Source organism: Microplitis demolitor, chromosome 3 (genome assembly GCF_026212275.2).
Source record: "Microplitis demolitor isolate Queensland-Clemson2020A chromosome 3, iyMicDemo2.1a, whole genome shotgun sequence".
Taxonomy (NCBI): domain Eukaryota; kingdom Metazoa; phylum Arthropoda; class Insecta; order Hymenoptera; family Braconidae; genus Microplitis; species Microplitis demolitor.
The window spans coordinates 18677419-18695994 of NC_068547.1; the positions used below are offsets into that span (position 1 = coordinate 18677419).

Below are 18576 nucleotides of genomic sequence, written 5' to 3' on the forward strand. Positions count from 1 at the left end.
GTCTGCTAACTTCTGAATTGCCATCTGTCGTTAATGTAAATATGACACTTGTCTTTTTTCAATTTATTGACCTGTTCAAAAATTTTTATATCAAATTAGTACACATATATTGTATATTGTATATTTATTATATATCAACATACTACTGCTTTCAAACTACTATAGTACATAAATATATAACACTTTTTCATACATAAATCATTAGATAATTCCAAACCATTTAAAAATATTTGCTTCTCCATCAGTGATTACGTTTACCTATACTCCATATTATTTATTTTAGTTCCATGTGATAAAGTTATATATTATTCGAGGTTATCGAATAAACCTTCTCCAATAAGATATATCATTCATATTATTTTATTAAATCAATATATAAACAATACATAAATAAATTTAAATAAAAATGTCAGTGGATAATTTTTTTTTATATCAATACCATGACAGTTAAAAATCAAGGTAACTAAAGTTTACGTTACTTAAACTATGCGTCTATCAAGTTATCAGAATCGTAATGGATTTTAATTTGAAAATTCATTAAAAGATTACTGATAAGAAAATTTTTACAAGTGATGACAACGCCAAGTTCATTTCGGTTCACTTACAAAATTAGGTTAGAAAGATTCATTTACAAAATAAGTTGTTTTTTATAAAAAATAATAATTATTTGAATGGAAAAAATGTATAAAGTTCGTTTCAATTCGGATTACATTCCATTAATTGACGAAGATGCCCCGCGCTATCGTATAATTATCCCATTTAAAAAACTTGCATGGTTTACTGTCGCGTTACCATTCTTTGGATTTATTTTCTGTGTTGTTTGGTCTATTATTTATAACTTTGAAGCTGCAACATCAACTCACTGTAATGTAAGTTCATTAATTTATTAATATTGTAACTAAGAAGCATAAAAAATTTCCTATAAATTATTTTTAGTAATTAGTATCATATGATGGTTTACTTTAATTTATAGGTATTCAATGTTTTGCCATCGATATCGGCAGCTATTGGCCATTATAAACCACAAAGCGATGTTTGGAAAACCGCAATTGCTATTCAAGTTGTTATTAGAGCTCTAATACTTGTTATGTATTATTATTATTATCAACAAACTGTGTACAGATGGGCACAAGGTGTTGTAAATATCGCATTATTCAGTTATGCCGTGGAAAATATTTCGCTGGTTACGTTAAGTTTCTGGACTTCCAATGAAAACTATGGTATATTTTTTAAATTATTACTTACTCTATTTAACAGTCGATTGATATAATTTACTAAGATGTTTTATGACAATAACAAGAAATAACTTGAGTTAATTGATTGATTATATTTAGAGTTTTTGAATCATTGAAAAGAATAAGATTTAAACATTAAAATTAAAAAAAAAAGAACCCAAGTAGCACAGAGACAACTTTTAGAAGTCATAAAGATGCCTTTTAAAACGACAAAACAAATATTTTTTTTGTCCTCAAGCAAAATTTTTTTTCTTGAAATATCACATTCAGATGTTGATCTTAAATCTTATAGGAAATTTGTATTCTTTTCTAATGTCGAGTTTCTATAAAAATTAATCAAATAATTTTAATTTTTCAGCTTTTCATAAATTATCTTTTATCACATTTTTACTTATGTCTTTTGTACATATGATAGTAGCCACTTATATATGTAAAAATTGTCGAAGTTCTGTTAGAGATCCATCAGAATCAAAATCATGTGTCTTAAAAGTTCGTGCTCTGACATTGAACGTCATATCAATTTTAAGCGCTTGCTATTTCTTTTGGAGACATAATCAATATTGCGAGCCTTTAGGTATTTATAATTTTTGAAAAATTCATATTTAACATTTTAATATATTATTAATTTATTATATTTATATTTTTTTTAGTTTACTCAATGTTCGCTTTATCAGAATACATGGTCGTTATGACAAATATGATGTTTCATTTAACAGCAGCGTGGGATTTTGCCGAACGAAGACTTTTAGTATCAACGCGAGGTCTAAGAATCGTTTAAATAAATAAATATATATTATTTATAAATATATTGTACATATGTAAGTACAATTGTTAATTATTACTGTGTGACAGTATATTTTTAATACTAATTTTTGGGAATGCTCTACACTTAATCAGTTATAGTTGATGACTTTTAACAATACAACGAAAAATAATTAATATATTTGAAGGTCAAGTACTGGGAAAAGTGGTAATTTGTGAAATTAACTGAAAAAAACTCGTGTATATGTAAAATAAAATGTATATATTATTTTATAACCATGTCAGTACATGCTTAAGAGTAAATCAGGTCATGAATATCAAAGGCTTAATATATAAAATACAATTTTTGATTGATTTTTAAAAGATCAAATGTCTTTTTTTTTGACAGCTCTTAGGTGTATTTTATTAATTATTATCGGCGCTAAAATTTGAAATCTGTTTCAAGTTTATTGCATATATGCTTAGCAATAGCCATACTACTTGTAGCAGCTGGTGACGGCGCATTACGACAGTGAAGTACTCGGCTACCGATACTTCCAACTCCATTATCAAATACAAAATCGTCAACTAATTTACCATCATTATCCATTGCTTGTGCTCTTACACCAGCTGGTCCTCTGTTAATAAATTTCTTTAATTATTAAACCAACAAAATAATTAATTATAGTAAAAAAATTTTCGATCGTAAAGTACATTCTGATGCTTCACATCATGAGTCGTGCAATAGATCAGTAATTGATTATATTGACGTTAACTTCTATTATTTTTGTAAATCAAACTTGTCAGAGTGATTATAAGTGGCAAAACCAAAAAATTTTAAAGACAGTAAATTTAAGTGAGCATTAAAATGAAACAATGATTATTATTGATAATAATATTTGAAATCTTACACTGTAAAAAATTTATGGGGTAACGCGCAGTGGATGACTTTTTATTTAATGACTGTAAATGTAGCAGATGTAAGAAAATTTTTGAATTACATATAAAAAAATTATACAATTAAATTGATAAAGTAAAAAAAATACATGTACTGATTTAAGAATTTTCTAAAAGCCCATTTTTTAATTTTTTTGCTGAAAAAATTTTATTTTATTATTGTAAAGTTTAAAAAATTGTCAGATGTTCGCCAACTTTACTGTCATTTTTATTCATTTAATTCTCTTGGAGTGAATTTCACTTTGAAGGGGAGTTTTGGAAAATATATATTATAAAAATAATTATTAATACATAGTGAGATTAATTCGTTTATATATTTTGACATTTATATTGAGTACGGAAATAATTATGAACTCCCTGTCCATATATTTACGCGGGATGATTTTTAAAAATTATAAGCAGCTGATACAAAAATTTTCACGCTTATGAAGTTAAAGAAAAAGACTTTTCATTTTCCATCATTATTCGGATCGGAGTAAATGCGGATTCAAATAAAACCCAGACCATCCCGCTGAAAAAACATACTCCGTATGCGGAGTGATTTTTTTTTAAACTCCGGGACTCCAACAGAGTGAATTTGGATTGAAATAAAATCTGTATTCACTCCCGATTTTTTACAGTGTAAAAAATGTCACAATTGGCTAGTAATTTTATTTGAGCCAATAGTAGGCTTAGAAAAAAATAATAATCGAATGTAACATTTTTTTTTTTAAACTTAAAATGTTTTGGAATGTCAGGTTTCAAAAAAAAAAAATATTATTATTAATAGACATACCTTTTAATATCTTTTCGAGAAAGTTCTGGAATAAATTTTTGCAAATCACTCACTGCCAATGGATAAAAAAGTGATTTAATCATTTCCTTACATCCAGGAATAATATATCGAAAACATAATTTATAAAGTCCTGGAAATTTCGCCATTTCGATACAGTCTTTTATATTTATATCAGTCCAACTAAATTATGATAAAAAAAATAGTATCGATAATGATAATCATATATGTTAGTTCAGATAGTTATAATAATATATTTATACAAAAAGTATTGATTTAGTTATTATAATAATGAACCTGTATCCTTCTCTGGCGAGAGCCAATACGGCATTGGGACCAAGCCAAATGTCACCGTTCATTCTTGGAGTAAAATGAACGCCGAGAAACGGAAGCCTTGGATCTGGCACTGGATAGATATTTGTCCTACACAGGTGCCTTTTCTTTTCATCTAATAAAAGATATTCACCACGAAATGGAATTATTCTTGGGCTTAAATCACAACCGGTCATTACTGCCAGACGATCTGAGTGTAAGCCCGCGCATGTCAGCACATATTTTGTTTTAATCGTCTATCAAATTTTATTATCATGATAAAAAAAAAGCAATCACATTAAAATTTAAAAAGAAAAAAAAATTAAACTTACTTTATTTTCTGACAGCACAGAAATAGGCACCAACTCTTCATCTTTCTTAGACTCAGCTGTTTCAGCAAAGCCCTTAACTTCATAATTTAAAATAACTTTACCACCCATCTTTTCGAACTGTGAAGCGAAATAACGACACACGTCTCCCCAGTCGACTATTCCAGTCCACGGTGACCATAAAGCTTTTTCTCCCTTAAAAAAAAATTTATATTTTTTTTAAATTCCAAACATTTTATTTTTATTATTAATTTTATTTTGCTGTCAAATTTCACCTTGCATTTGGGTTCAAATTTACATATATCATTTTTCTCAATTAATTTCAGCTCTGGTACGTTATTTTTCAAACCTCTTTCATATAAATCGTCAATCCTCTTAGCTTGCGCTTGATCCTGAGCAACAATAAGCTTTCCAACTTTTTTATAAGGTATATTATGTCGACCAAAATAACTATATGACATTCTTAAACCTTCTACACATAATTTTGCCTAAATTAAAATTATTTATACAATAAATTATCAATACAGTAAGATCTCGATATAAGACTATTAGTTTCTCTCAAACTATCACGATGTTTGGTTTTTAAAAAAAAGACCGCAAATAGTCTTATAGCGAGGTCCTACTGCAATTACTTATTATTAATTTAAATAAATTTTTTTGATTCTTTAGAAAAATTCATTTGGACATCAATTAAAAAATTATACATTGAGGTAAAAGACCTAGTACCTGATTAGGGAACTAGTACTCGATCACTTCGTCTATTTGTATGTCTATGTATAGTAAAGTTTAATAAATATAAATATACAAATACATGAGTAATCGGGTACTAGTTTCCTGATCGAGTACTGGGTCTCTTACCTTACTTGTAAAAATGTTCATATTTTTTAAATCCATACTTCCGTTATTGAAATTGAATTAAAATTTACAAATGAAGAATTTATTTATTTATTATCAATTACTACCTTTATGGTACCAGGAGTATAATAAATTCCAGCATGAATAACTCCACTATTGTGTCCAGTTTGATGCATAGCAAGTTTACTTTCTTTTTCAACGATAACGATTTTCATATCAGGATGTCTCTCAAGCATTTCACGTGCCGTTGCACACCCAACTATTCCACCACCTACGACAACCAAATCGTACGTATCGTGATGATCTGCACTACATATAAAATAATGTAATCAAATAAATTCAAAAATGTTATTATATCAATAGATAATAAATATAATTATTTTATAAAGTAATATATGTATATATTATTAACCTTGCTGTTGATGAGTAGCGATAAGTTATTCCCAAATGACGGATTGATTTACTAAGTTTCATTATTCTCGATGACATTTTAATCTATTTGAAAAAAATAATAATTTTACTTAACAGTTTTTTTTTTAATTTTCATTGTACATAAAATTTTCTTTTTGTTTATTTTATTGGTTTTGACATCTAAATAGTTGACATTTTTCTAAAAATAAGTTACTAACTTCAAAAGTAATTGAAACAATTATTTTTTTATATAAATTATTAATCAAATACTTTTGTTTCATTTGACCAAAATTTCTATTTAGTTTCCAGAATTTAAACGTATTTACGGCAAAAATAATATTTTTGGCTACTGCTCTATTTTTGGACATTTGATACTCCATTATAATTAATAAAAAAGTATAAATTAAAAGTTTTATTTAATAGTGTGTTAAAAGTATCTTATTACATTTTTTTAAAATTAATTATGTCATTATATCTTTTACAAATTATTTTATTAAAATTTTTCAAGTGTCCAAAACTAGCCCTGCAGTGGCTAAAAACGGTACCTCTACCCTATAGATTGAAATGAAGTTTTATTTTATTTCCGTAGTTTTAATCATATTGAAATCAAAATACACGTGTCCGTGATAATAATAAATTAAATTCGGGTATATATATATATATATATATATATATATATATATATATATATATATATAAAGAGAGGAAAATAGCAGAATGAGTTATAGTTTTTCATATTATATGTCATAGTACAAAAAGTTAAGCAGCTTATTTAATGTTGTATTATATTGCAACGTATCTACGGATTTTGTTTCGCAAAAAAAAAAAAATAATAAATGAATAATAATAAAAAATAAACCAATATTAATAATAAATAATAATAATAATAATAATAATAATAATAATTATTATTATTATTATTATTATTATTATTATATTAAATAATTTATAATAATGGTGTAGTAGTACCTTGAAAATTATGACTTTATGATAAATATCACTGGTAAATTAATGCAAAGCTCATTATTATTTGTTTCTCGTGATATAATATCTGATATTATATCACGTTCTGCATGTATACGTACGTTTATACGTCAAAGAGTCAGAGATTATTGAGATTAAAGCGTAAGAACCAGGTGAATTAATATAACTCTCTACCTAATGACCATATGCGAGTGCGTTCTCTTTTATTTTTATTTTCATTATAATTTTTTTTTTTTTTTTTTTTTTCGCTAACTATAATAATACCGACTACTAAATTTTTTATTATACTCTATTTCAATATGCTTATTATTATGCTTCTAAAGATTAATCAGCCTTTTATGTAATATTAACGATGCGATTTAATCGCAAAACTTTACTATATTTATTATTTACTAAAATTTTTTATTATTTAAGTTATTTTAAAGTTAACTGATTACTTTCTATGTGATATAATGTTTATAGAAAATTTATTTATTTTACTAAACAAAAATTAAATTATTAAATTTTCATATTAATTATTTTTTCTTCATTAAAAAATATTTTCAAAAATTCCTATTTTTTTTATTAAACACGCGGCTAAATTTTTCAAATAATTTTTTTTTACAGTTATTATTTAATCAAAAAAAAAAACTAATTGGCCTTTTTTTAAAACAATTTGTCTACATCCTTTTCAAATATTTTGCACAAAACATTTAATCACGTGTATTTTATTTCACTACTCTCATTGTTTTTTTTTAATGATTACAATCATATGATAACACAGAAATTTTTTTACACCCGATATATTAATTTGACATTTAATCTTTTTATTTTGATGTGGCAACAATAATAAAGTAGAAAAAAAAAATTTTTCATTAATGAGTTTTTTAAATAATTAAATAATTACTCACATGTGTAAGGTTATTATAGATATTGCTCCGTAATTAGTATATACAATAAATTCTTAGTACAAAATTATTGATGTGGAAATTTTTCATTTCCAAGTATCAATGTGACAAAATTCTTGCCACGTAGATAAAGATGCGTGGGTCCATCACCAGGAGGTGGCGCCGCTAAATTTTCATATGAACTTAGTACTTATACTATTCTCTATTTTACTACTGGTAATAGTGATGTTTTTTTAATGATATGATAAATAAGTAATCTAAACGTCTAATTAAACCATACGAAGCTAGACTTGAACAATAATTCATTCAAAACTTGTTTTTCAACTCATATTGTTTTAATAATGAGCTGCCTTCATATTCAGATTTAAGACTACATCATATACACATATATATTTGTTTTTATAAATAATAAATCTGTAGATAAAATAATTCAATGAATTTATGAGCATATTAATTAATAATCTTGCGGTTGATTCTAAAGTTAAACATTACATAGACATCAATGTCCGGTATGCGAAGAGAATCGCAACCCTTTGGGGGTCTCGGATAATCGGGGAATTGTGGCTTTACCATTCTCTCATTATACATGCAAATTTAACTCCTAAAAATCCTCGCTCTGTATATACTAGCCCAGAAAATATGTATATTCAATTGAATATTATTTTAACAATTTGCTCACGAATTTTGTAACCTTAACGGAATATTAAATACAAACGATTTTAATTTTTTAATCATACTTAAACTTTTTTTCTATACATCTTCGCAATTCATTTTTATATTATGTATTTTTAATTTAAAACTTTAGACGCGGAACATTTATTAAAATATCGACATTGACATAAATGAGAAATGAGAATTAAAATAGGATATTTACCCAAAGGCTTTTATTGATTGTAACATTTTGTTACCGACTATTGTGACTCTGACAAGTGATGTTAATAAATTATACATATGTTACACATCAAACGCAATCTTGTTAAGTTTTTTATTAAATATATTTTGATAATATAAATCAATATTTTTTGCATTTTATTTTTTATTCAAATATTTTTCCATGTATGGAAAAATAGGAACTATAAATTGAGAAGAGACAAGTAACATAATGATAAACTGATTAGTAAATATACTATCATTATAAATAAAAATCACTTATAATTTATAATTAAAACGTAAATAGTGTGATACTAGAGTTAGCTGACGTCCAATAATTTTTTAATTTTTTTTTTTAAATTATAAATTAAAAAAAAAAATTAAATTAAAAAAATTGCACGTATAGCTTTTTTAATTTTCTATATGTGCATATTTTTAGATTTTTATTTTTCGTAATTGATTCGTTGAAAAAAAAATTCAAAAATTGTTTATTGTCTGCTAACTTTAGTATCATTGAATAATTATCGGATAAATATTAAAATTTATTGTCTATGCTAGAAAAATTAAAGTTTTAACTTTAAAAATCGTAACAAAAAACTTATTGAACGTACTATAAAGTTTATTGTTTCGAATTTTAAAATTTCCTATACATCGTAAAAAAATAACGGAGTGAACCCGGATTAAATTTGGAGCGGATAACTGTTTATTTATTTAATCCTCTCGGAGTAAAATCCACTCGAAAAGGGAGTTTATTTTTATATTTAAATTTTGAATCAGAGTAAATGAGAATTTGAATAAAATCCACATCACTCCGAAATCACTCTCAATTTTTTAGTGTATTGGCACCCGGGCTCTGAGTTATAATTTCAAACATTAATTTTTAAAGTTTATTTTTTTTCTGTAGAAAAAATTATCCTCCAAGTACTTGCATAATAATTTTTCCATTAAGAATAATAAATACTCTTATTATTATTATTTCGTCAAAAAATTAAAAATAAAATATTTCAATAAAACAATTTTTAAAAAAAATGAAAAAGTAACGAAAAAACGTGCCACGAATAATTTCACAGGATCAATAACACGCGATATATATCAGCTGGCTTTAAATTCTAGATCTTCGAACCCGACAATTTAATTGAACGTGAACAGTCGTGGGTATTATATATGTTTTTATTTTTTGAATAAGGATCGTCGGAACTGATGCGTGTATTACAACACACAATCACCCAATGCACCTGGATTTGTATAACATATAGTGCAAAAACATTCATATTATATATATACCAATAGCTTTTACTTCTCTCCCCATTTTTACACCATATTTCCTGACCCTGTGCAACTCTTCATCCATCACAATCGCTCCTTTCTTCATCAACTCCCTTTTTTTCTCTATTTCTTTTCTATTTCATATTCTCTCTTCTCTTTCTTTTTCTTTATAAATTTTATACTTTATATACTTCTCATTTTATTTCCCGTATCTCTTATAAACCCATATACATATACATATACATATAAATATATATATACATATATATATATATCTCTTCATCATTCCTTTTGTTTCTTTTTCCTCATCATCTTTCCCTCTCAGACGTCACCTCAACAACAGAGATAGTAAATGGACTTCAGGAACGTTGCGAATAAAAACTGTACCTTGGATTTTTAATTTATAATAATTAACAATAGTAATTACCATTATTATTATTATTATTATTATTAATAAATTAATAAATTAAAAATTCTATTTCTTCAATTTATAAATTACCTCCGAAAAATTTATTCGCTCTAATCTTTAAATCTAAAGTTTGCAGGCAATTAGTAATTTTTGGATTTTTTTTTTACCAAAACAATTACAAAAAAAAAACAAATACTAAAAATATGCACTTGTAGAAAATTAAAAGCTACACGCCCAATTTTTGAAAATATTTTTTTTTTTTATAATTTATTGTTTAAAAAAAAATCTAAAAATTAAGAGAACTCGGCTAACTCCATGATCTTGAAGTTACCAAGTCATTAGTAATTTTCGGATTTTTTTTTACCAAATCAATTACAAAAAAACAAAAACTAAAAATATGCGCATATAGAAAATTTAAAAAACTACACGCTCAATTTTTTCAAATATTTTTTTTTTATAATTTATTTAAAAAAAAAAAAAATCAAAAAATTATTAGACGTCGGCTAACTTCAGTGTCATTTAAATTTACATTCAAATTCAATTTATTCGATGAAACAGGTTCCAATTAACGAATAAATTATTTCCAATCGTAATTTATTTTTAAAAAAATCATAGGAATTTAAAAAAAAATTTTTTACGCATGCCCCGTATTTTTTTCTCCCACTGATACTGTATTAGTACAAACTTGGAGCATCCCTGAGCAAGATGTGTTGCGTGGTGGCGTTGCGCGGCAGTTCTTTGACTCTGCACTGGGAGTCAGTAAACTCAGTGACGGCCTCGGCACTAGTATCGCTGCGGAACGCCGATCTCGACGGTCGCATGCACCAGATGTTATAATTTTAAATCGTGCGTCTAACCGATAGTGTAACTTGTGTTGTTTTTAGTTTTTTTTTTTTTTTAAAGTGAAGTGTTTTTGTAGTAAGTGAAAAAAATTTTACTCTAAAATAAATTTTAAAAATCAACCGAAAATGTAAATCATAAATTCAAATTCAAATTTACATGAGCTCATATATAATTAGTTTGACAATAAGTGAATTTTGTGCTTACGAAGTTTGACATAAGAGTGAACGTGTACTTTGTATTGATAACTAAAAAAGTTTTGAGTAAAAAAAAAATCGGAGTATTTTTTACTCGATGCTTACCGGTCGTGTACTGAATACCTTTCACGTTCTGACCAACCAGGATCGAACCGGTCTGACCGAAGGCCATAATACGAAGCATAACCAGGCCTTAGTTGTAATACAAACGTAAAACGTAATAGTAAAACATCAGTCTTCCCACGATAAATCTTAAATAAGATAAAAATAATAAACAACTCCAAGTACTATTACATTATAACTAAAAAATAAAGCTCGTGATTTAATAGAGCGAGATTGGTAAGGTCTTCGGGCAGTATATAGTGATATCACGATGGAAGAGGAATTACGATGTCCTACCTGCAAAGAACTATTTAGTGATCCCGTTCTTTTACCTTGTTGGCACGCACTGTGTTTATCCTGCGCTGTAAATCTTCAAGCACCGCCAGATTCACCTCCAGAATCAACGACCGACTGTTCAAATGCGCCAGGCTCCGACCAAGAGGCTGATAAATTGTCGATACTCTCAGAAACAGACTCAGGAGTGGTGTGCAGCAGTACATCAACCTCATCAAGACCGGGAAGTTACGTCGGTACACCAGGAAATGGAGGCTGTTTTCCGCCTTCTGGTGGCACATTGTGTCTGTCTTGCCCGGTGTGTCACAAAAGTGTATTTTTTGATGAGGGCGGCGCCCATAATTTACCGAAATATCGTTCAATGCAAAAAATTGTTGAAAAGTATCAGGAAGCAAGAAATGTCAGGCTGCTGTGTCAGATGTGCGAGGGCGAACCCAAAGAAGCTACAGTTGCTTGCGAACAGTGCGAGGTTCGATAAATTCTTAATTTTTTATTTAATTTTTTTTTTTTTTTTTTTTTTTTTTTTTTTTTTTTTTTTTGTGGTACTGAAACTTAAAGTGAATGCAGATGATCCTGAAGTTAGCAGACAATTAGTAGTTTTAGGATTTTTTTTTAAACAAATAAATTACAAAAAATCAAAAACTAAAAATATGCATATGTAGAAAATTAAAAAAAGTATAGGTGCAATTTTTTGAAATATTTTTTTTTTATAATTTATTGCTTAAAAAAAAAAAATCTTAAAATTATTAGACCTCGGCTAACTTCGGTAATGAGTAAGAATGTAGCAGGCATCAGACAAATTTAAAATTATTAATAATTAGAGCAAATAATTAATAAAATTAAATTAAAAAAAAAATGCACATTTACAAAATTTCAACATTAATAATTGGATTTTTCATACATTTGGTTTATTTAATTATTAATTTTATTTATTTATAATTTTAAAATTGTTTGATGCCCGCTACATTTTTAATTATTACTGATTAGCCGACGTGTAACCATTTTTGGATTATTCTCAAAACTCTAAATTATAAAAAAAAATCTATTTAAAAATATTGCACCTATAGTTTTTTAAATTGTTTTCGTGTGCATATTTTCACATTTTTTTTTTGATTGATTTGTGCTAAAAAAAAACGAAAATTTCTAGTTGTCTACGAACTTCAGGATCATTATATTTTATATACCTTTATCTCTATTTACCTATCGATCTAAATATATATATATATGGACACATTTATATAGATATATATGTGCAAGTCACTGACGTGTTTAGAATAATGATGAGGACACTCTTTCGGGAGATTATTTTTATAAATTTTTTTACAAAGAATCTGGGATATAAAATAATTCTGAAAATTAACGTCAACGTTGCACAGGTCATCGTTAAATTCTACGATGATTTGCGCATTTGCCTAATCATCTTATTCAATTAGTTGGGTAGTTGGAGTAGTGAACAAAACCAAGACCTTTTGGCATACTCACGTCTCTCTCTCTCTTTCTCTCGTATCTCTGATGTACGAGGTTTAATTTAATTAGCTTTCTATTTAATTGCCTTAACGTTGAAGCATTGGCTGACTGGTTAGCTAACTAGTTGGCTGGATAGTCAAGGGCTCTGATCTTTGATCCTTCTGTTGAGAGAAACTTTTAAACCGATGGAAAACGACAATAGTTATGGGTCAATTCAATGTTTACGTTTTGATAAATATTTACCTTTTGTTTTTAATTTTACAAACTCATTAACGTTTCAGTTTGTTTTTATCTCAAAAACTTTGTTTCTGTACAAATATTACCGTGAATTTTACGTGTTCATTTTTATGTAGGCATTTAGTATAATGAGTGTACGTGAAAAATTATTAATTAACTGTTTTATTTGAATTTAAATAAAACTTTTTGTCACTTTAAATAAATATGGAAATTTCTATGATTAAAACTCCACAGAAAAAAAAGATTTCTTGGTGCACAAAATTTTTACTCGTTTCAAGAAAATTTTTTGTTTTGAATAGAAAAGAAAAATTTTTTTTGGGGCAAAAATTTTTGTTTCCAACTCATAACGCAAAATATTTGCAATCCTGAAGTTAGCAGACAATTAACAATTTTCGGAGTTTTTTTCAAGAATTGAATTTGAAAAAAAAAGAAACTAAAAATATGCACATGTAAAAAATTAAAAAAGCTATCGGTGTAATTTTCTGAAATATTTTTTTTTTTTTCAAATTTAGCGTTTTTAAAAAAATTAAAAAATTATTAGACGTTGGCTAACTTCAGTACAAATATTTTTAGCGCCAAAAAATAATTTTTTTCTGTGTAGCTTTGAAATTTTTTTTAAAAATAACGTGATGTATTTATAAAGAATGCATAAATTTACGTAAATTTTATTACTTAGAATTTTTAATAACGTTTATATTTACATTACTTTTATTTATTGAGTTAGTCGACCATAAGCTTTAATTCAATATCCGACATGAATTTTAATAAAAAAAAAACATTTTTTTTTCCGTATGTGAAGTAAATCCCAATATAAATTATAAAAAAATTGTTGTCAGAATTCTTATTTCCCTCAGGGTTGAAATAATTTATATTCTGTTTGCGCCAAAGTTTTTAATCGGTTATATATATTTCAAAAAATATTTTACTTTTATTGAAAATCAGAGATGAATAATTGCTCTTGGATAAAAAAAAAATATTCCTTATGAAAAAATTTCAAATTTGAGACAATTCGTAACTTCGAGTTAAACTTTTTTGTAACGAGTTAAGACACTAATCAGTCTAGTAATTTTTATAAATGGTTTTTAATTTTTTTCAAACGTATTTTCAAAAGTTTTCCTTCAAAACTTTTCACTTATTATGAAAAATTCAGAATAAAATAAAACGCGAAAATTCTCAAAATAAATTTTTGAAGAATAAGCTCATAAAAAACTCAAGACTATTTTAAAAAACGTTCAAAAATGCTTTCGAATTTTTACTATTTGAATAAACTTTTTGAATACTTGTTCAAAAAAATTCAACCTCAAGTTCTGAGTCATCTCAAATAAAACAATTTTCATTACACGTGCTCCATAAGAGACTTCGTGAAAATATATTTTTACTAAAAGTAATTTATCAAGTAACTGTAATTTAATACAGAAAAAAATATATATATTCATCATCATATTAAACAAAATTTTATTTGTAATGTTTTTAGGTACTTTATTGTGATGGATGTAGGGAATCATGTCACCCAAAAAGGGGACCACTAGCAGCCCACAATTTAGGCCCACCACGTGCCAGCTGGCAGTCTAGTATTGGTAATAAAGGTGGGACACGCGCTCTGGGTTCTGATGGGGCACCAATTTGCGCCGATCACAATGGGGAAAATGTCAGCCTCTATTGTGCTCTATGTAAGATTGCAGCTTGTTCTCTATGCCTACGAGATCGTCATACAGCTCATCCTCATGATGTACTACCACTCGCCGCAGCATGTAAAGCTCAAAAGGTGAGTCACACATATTTTCTCTTTATACTTCTTCTTCGCTCCACTCTTGAATATAAATCTCTCCTCAAAACTACCACTGACATAAAATTGCCTTATTTCTTTTGTCCAACATTTTTTTTATCTTATGGTTGTTTTTTATTCGTCTTTTTTATACCAAGTGGGTCAGATAAACTGGCTAATATTTCAATACCTGCGAAGCCCAACAAAACCAAATATATTGGAAACAAAAAAAAATCTATTTCATATTTCGTATTGAACAAAATTTTAAATTCAAATTGTTTGTGTAACTCTCTTTAAAAAAGTTCGGCGAATTAGATCAAGCTCAATAGAAAAAAAAAAACCGTTTTTTTTTATCTTAATCATGATTTTTATCCATAATATTTACATTTGAATGCATGACCTATTTAAAATATTGTTTTAATTTTTTTTCCATACAACGATTGTGAGATAACTTTTTAAATGATAATAGTTTAGAGAAAAAGAACAGATGTTGATAAAATACTAGTTTAATTTTTAGATAAAATTTTATTTTTTTTGTTTCTGGATTTTATCCGACTTAGAAAATCCAACACGAACTGAGAGTCCAATAAACATTAACATTCGGATGTTAAACATTCCCACATCGTCTATTATTGATCCATCGTTAGTCGCGCTATGAACGATTCCCAGTTTTTTTTTCTTTATTTTCTATACGCAAATAATTTTAGAGTAAAAATTACCCATAAAGTTTGGTACTGTAAGGACATCTAGTCAGTAACTAAATTTTTACTATGATGTTAGTAGAAATTGCACTTCATTTACATGCTATCGAGTAGTATATTTTGCAATGTACATGAGAAAAATTGAGGCATTTACTACAGGTCCTCACAGCATCAAATTTTTTGGGTAATTTTTACTAAAAATTTTTCTGCGTGTAATATAAAAAAAAAAAAAAAAGAAAAAAAAAACATTTTAAAAGAGTTTCTAAAGTTATAATTATTTTTATTAATTATATATTAAATAGTAAATGACGAATAAACGTGTTATCACCGCGACTTGCCACGAGCGCGACCAAACTAGACAGTGAAATTTTATTCTCAACGTTGCCAAATATATGGAACCGAAATAAATAAAACTAATATGGATGTCATATGTTGTCAATAGAGTTGGCAACGCTGTAAGAAAATTAATATTACGACGATTCCCCGCGACGTGACCAGCGAAGGGTTAATCATTTCTGGTCATTATTATTTCACATATTCTTAACTTGCTCATTAAATCACAATGATTTAAATTAAAATAAATGTTTTTCTTATTAATGAATTGAAAAATATTTTTTTAACTGACTATTTTAAATCATTTAAATTTCTATTTGCAATTAAATCAAAAATAATATAAAGATTAATTGGAAAAATTAAACTCCTCTTTAACTCCATCCAAAGAGGTCACGTTATTTTAAACCTTACAAATTACGTAATCAAACACAAGATTGTAGCCTACTTATTTTCTATACAAAAGTACCTCGTAAAAGCTATTTTACGAAAACTCAAAAATAATATATTTTATTTTAAAATTTAAAAATTTAATAATTAGTTATTATTTTTTGGACAAGGAAATTAAATAGCAGCATTAAATATTTAAAGTAATATCTAAAAATATTAGTGAGAATTTAAATTAAATGCAACTCCATAAATGCAGTGCCTCAGATTCACTACCTCTGGGGCGTAATAAATTTTATCTTGGCGATGTACAAACATTTGACTGGGTACAGAGAACAAGAGACCATTGACCTAGTTACCTTTACACCTTTACACATTATATATCTATACATTTATCAAATATATATACATATAAATGTGTGTGTATACGAAGTAAATTTTCAGGAATAAAATTTAATCGTGTCAAAGCTTAACGAATCAATCTTTGAATTTACACAGCGCGGCAGCGTTATCGTGGTTTCTGGCCGTTATTTTTATTTTTTTCTTTATTTACATGTTTTTTTATTTTTTTATTTTTTCATTCTCATTTCTCTCACTTGTTCATATTAACCATCTCTCTTACACTCTGTACTTAATACTTTCACGATGGAACAAACTCGTTGAGCCATGAAACACGCAACTTGGTGCTGTGTACATAAAACATGTAAACGAAGCTAGTCGACAAGTTCTTAGAGTAAAGTAATTTGCATTTTTTTACGGAGGTTTTTTAATTAGAGAAAGATATAACCTTTTGTTTATTTATTTACTTTTTTTATTAAGTCGATAAGTTAAAAAGTTATCAAAAATTACAAGGCAGCTTTTTCATTAATTATCTTCATTATATACAGAGTTGATGTTGATTGTATGTTGTTTTCTTGTTTATGCTTGATGTTTGTAATGTATGTAATTGAGAAAATAGTAATTTTGTTTAGCACAGTAGTTTATATTTTGCTGACAGCGTAATGAGTAAGCCAAGGAGTGTGTCAATAGTTGTGTCAACTTTCTTATCTTGTTATATAGTTAATCAGAGTAAATAACCAGCTTTGTCAGCTTTATCTTAAATGCTGACAATATATTTTTATAAATAATAAATAATTCAGAAGCTCATTTATTCTATTGGATTTCATTACTTCAAATTATTCAAATGCTTATTAATAATTTAACATTAACATTTTATGTCAGTTTATGTTTATTATTAAGCCTCTGATTATTTGAAGTATAAAAGAACGATGATTTTGAACAGAATGAATTTTTTTTATTGAAGTTGCTGGAAATTATGTTGGCAACAGACTGGACAAATTTTGCACTTTCTTAAATTTGAAACAGTGAAAATTTTGACTATTCACTGTTTACTAGTGAAAAGTATGTCACTAATTCAAATAGTGGTATACTTTTCACTGGCGGTAAGTGACTATTCACTGCTAAATAGTGATTGTCACGTGATTTTCACTAATCCGATTTTAGAGAGTAATTTCGATTTTAACTATATTTTATATATGCATTCACATTAAAAAAATCTGTGCAACGATTGGCTCTGCTCTCTAAAAATGAATCAGTGAAATTCACTTCTAATTAGTGAATATTCACTGGAAACCAGCTATAAGTATACCACTGGTTGAATTAGTGGTATACTTATTGCTGTAGAAATAGTGACTATTCATTGATTTTCGGTGAATTTTCACTAATTCATTTTTAGAGAGTGCGGGCCAGCCCCAAAACATCCTACTGTTTTCGAGATCAAGGAGTTCGAAAAAATTAGTGTGAATACATTTTCGAGCTCTTCGAAGTTGAAAATACTCTTGCATACTACTATTTTTTTGTGAGTTTTTTAAGCTCAAACAAGTTACGTTTTATGTTAAAGTTTGAAAATTTATGAATCGAAAGTCATTGATAAACAACCGTTTTTTCAATTTTTATTTTCAATCGTGTTCGATAAAATAAATGTATTCAGGTAGAAATCAATGTAAGTGATCAAAATTAAAATTTAAATGAGTTTTGACTTAAATCGGAGCGTTAATATATACATTTTCTTGCGGCAAAAAATTTTCCTATACTCCGAAAAAATTTCTGTTTTCAATTCATACTGTAAAATATTTCTTGCGCTGTGAAATATTTTCTTTCTGTGCAGAAACTAATTTTTACAATAATCATTTATTATTATAATTGTTAACAGTATATATGATTTGATG

General features: G+C 26.9%; 3 protein-coding genes across 8 annotated transcripts in view; 2 read left to right on the plus strand and 1 right to left on the minus strand.

Moving 5' to 3' along the window:
* LOC103571530 (E3 ubiquitin-protein ligase TRIM9) overlaps positions 1-18576 on the plus strand; it is a 98037-nt gene that overhangs the window by 657 nt on the left and 78804 nt on the right. The window contains exons 2-3 of one of the 2 annotated variants that reach the window (XM_008549719.2): positions 10948-11930; positions 14640-14930. In XM_008549719.2, the coding sequence (XP_008547941.1) occupies positions 11439-11930; positions 14640-14930 (783 nt within the window). In that variant the 5' untranslated portion in view covers positions 10948-11438. Of the gene's footprint in view, positions 1-10807; positions 11931-14639; positions 14931-18576 lie in introns of those variants that run through there. The other variant, XM_008549720.2, reaches the window with a different exon arrangement.
* On the plus strand, positions 133-5298 carry LOC103571532 (post-GPI attachment to proteins factor 2). 2 transcript variants are annotated; one of them, XM_008549722.3, is made up of 5 exons: positions 133-869; positions 974-1220; positions 1594-1809; positions 1886-2053; positions 5016-5298. In XM_008549722.3, the coding sequence occupies exons 1-4, from the start codon at positions 672-674 to the stop codon at positions 2011-2013; spliced, it is 789 nt and encodes a 262-aa protein (XP_008547944.1). In that variant the 5' UTR covers positions 133-671; the 3' UTR covers positions 2014-2053; positions 5016-5298. The 2 variants fall into 2 exon arrangements, with proteins under 2 accessions (XP_008547944.1, XP_008547943.1); XM_008549721.2 differs by lacking the exon at positions 5016-5298 and having other exon boundaries at positions 1886-2273.
* LOC103571533 (L-2-hydroxyglutarate dehydrogenase, mitochondrial) lies at positions 2374-7590 on the minus strand. Of its 4 annotated transcripts, none has more exons than XM_008549723.2 (8): positions 7487-7590; positions 5614-5696; positions 5309-5510; positions 4622-4834; positions 4350-4541; positions 4003-4274; positions 3709-3888; positions 2374-2614 (listed from the first exon to the last, which is right to left on the minus strand). In XM_008549723.2, exons 2-8 carry the CDS (start codon positions 5688-5690, stop codon positions 2419-2421), a joined length of 1332 nt encoding a protein of 443 aa, XP_008547945.1. In that variant the 5' UTR covers positions 5691-5696; positions 7487-7590; the 3' UTR covers positions 2374-2418. The 4 variants fall into 4 exon arrangements, with proteins under 4 accessions (XP_008547945.1, XP_014298228.1, XP_014298229.1 ...); XM_014442742.2 differs by lacking the exon at positions 7487-7590 and adding an exon at positions 6582-6686; XM_014442743.1 differs by lacking the exon at positions 7487-7590 and having other exon boundaries at positions 5309-5472; positions 5614-5698.

What these genes read in the sequence shown, in the direction of transcription:
- LOC103571532 (XM_008549722.3), top strand. Translation starts at nt 672, where the DNA reads ATGGAAAAAATGTATAAAGTTCGTTTCAATTCGGATTACATTCCATTA. An exon ending in CAACATCAACTCACTGTAAT is followed by an intron (nt 870 to 973) that starts GTAAGTTCATTA and finishes TTTAATTTATAG; the next exon opens with GTATTCAATGTTTTGCCATC. An exon ending in TCAATATTGCGAGCCTTTAG is followed by an intron (nt 1,810 to 1,885) that starts GTATTTATAATT and finishes TATTTTTTTTAG; the next exon opens with TTTACTCAATGTTCGCTTTA.
- LOC103571533 (XM_008549723.2), bottom strand. Translation starts at nt 5,690, where the DNA reads ATGTCATCGAGAATAATGAAACTTAGTAAATCAATCCGTCATTTGGGA. An exon ending in ATACTCCTGGTACCATAAAG is followed by an intron (nt 4,835 to 5,308) that starts GTAGTAATTGAT and finishes ATTTTAATTTAG; the next exon opens with GCAAAATTATGTGTAGAAGG. An exon ending in AATTTGAACCCAAATGCAAG is followed by an intron (nt 4,542 to 4,621) that starts GTGAAATTTGAC and finishes TTTTTTTTTAAG; the next exon opens with GGAGAAAAAGCTTTATGGTC.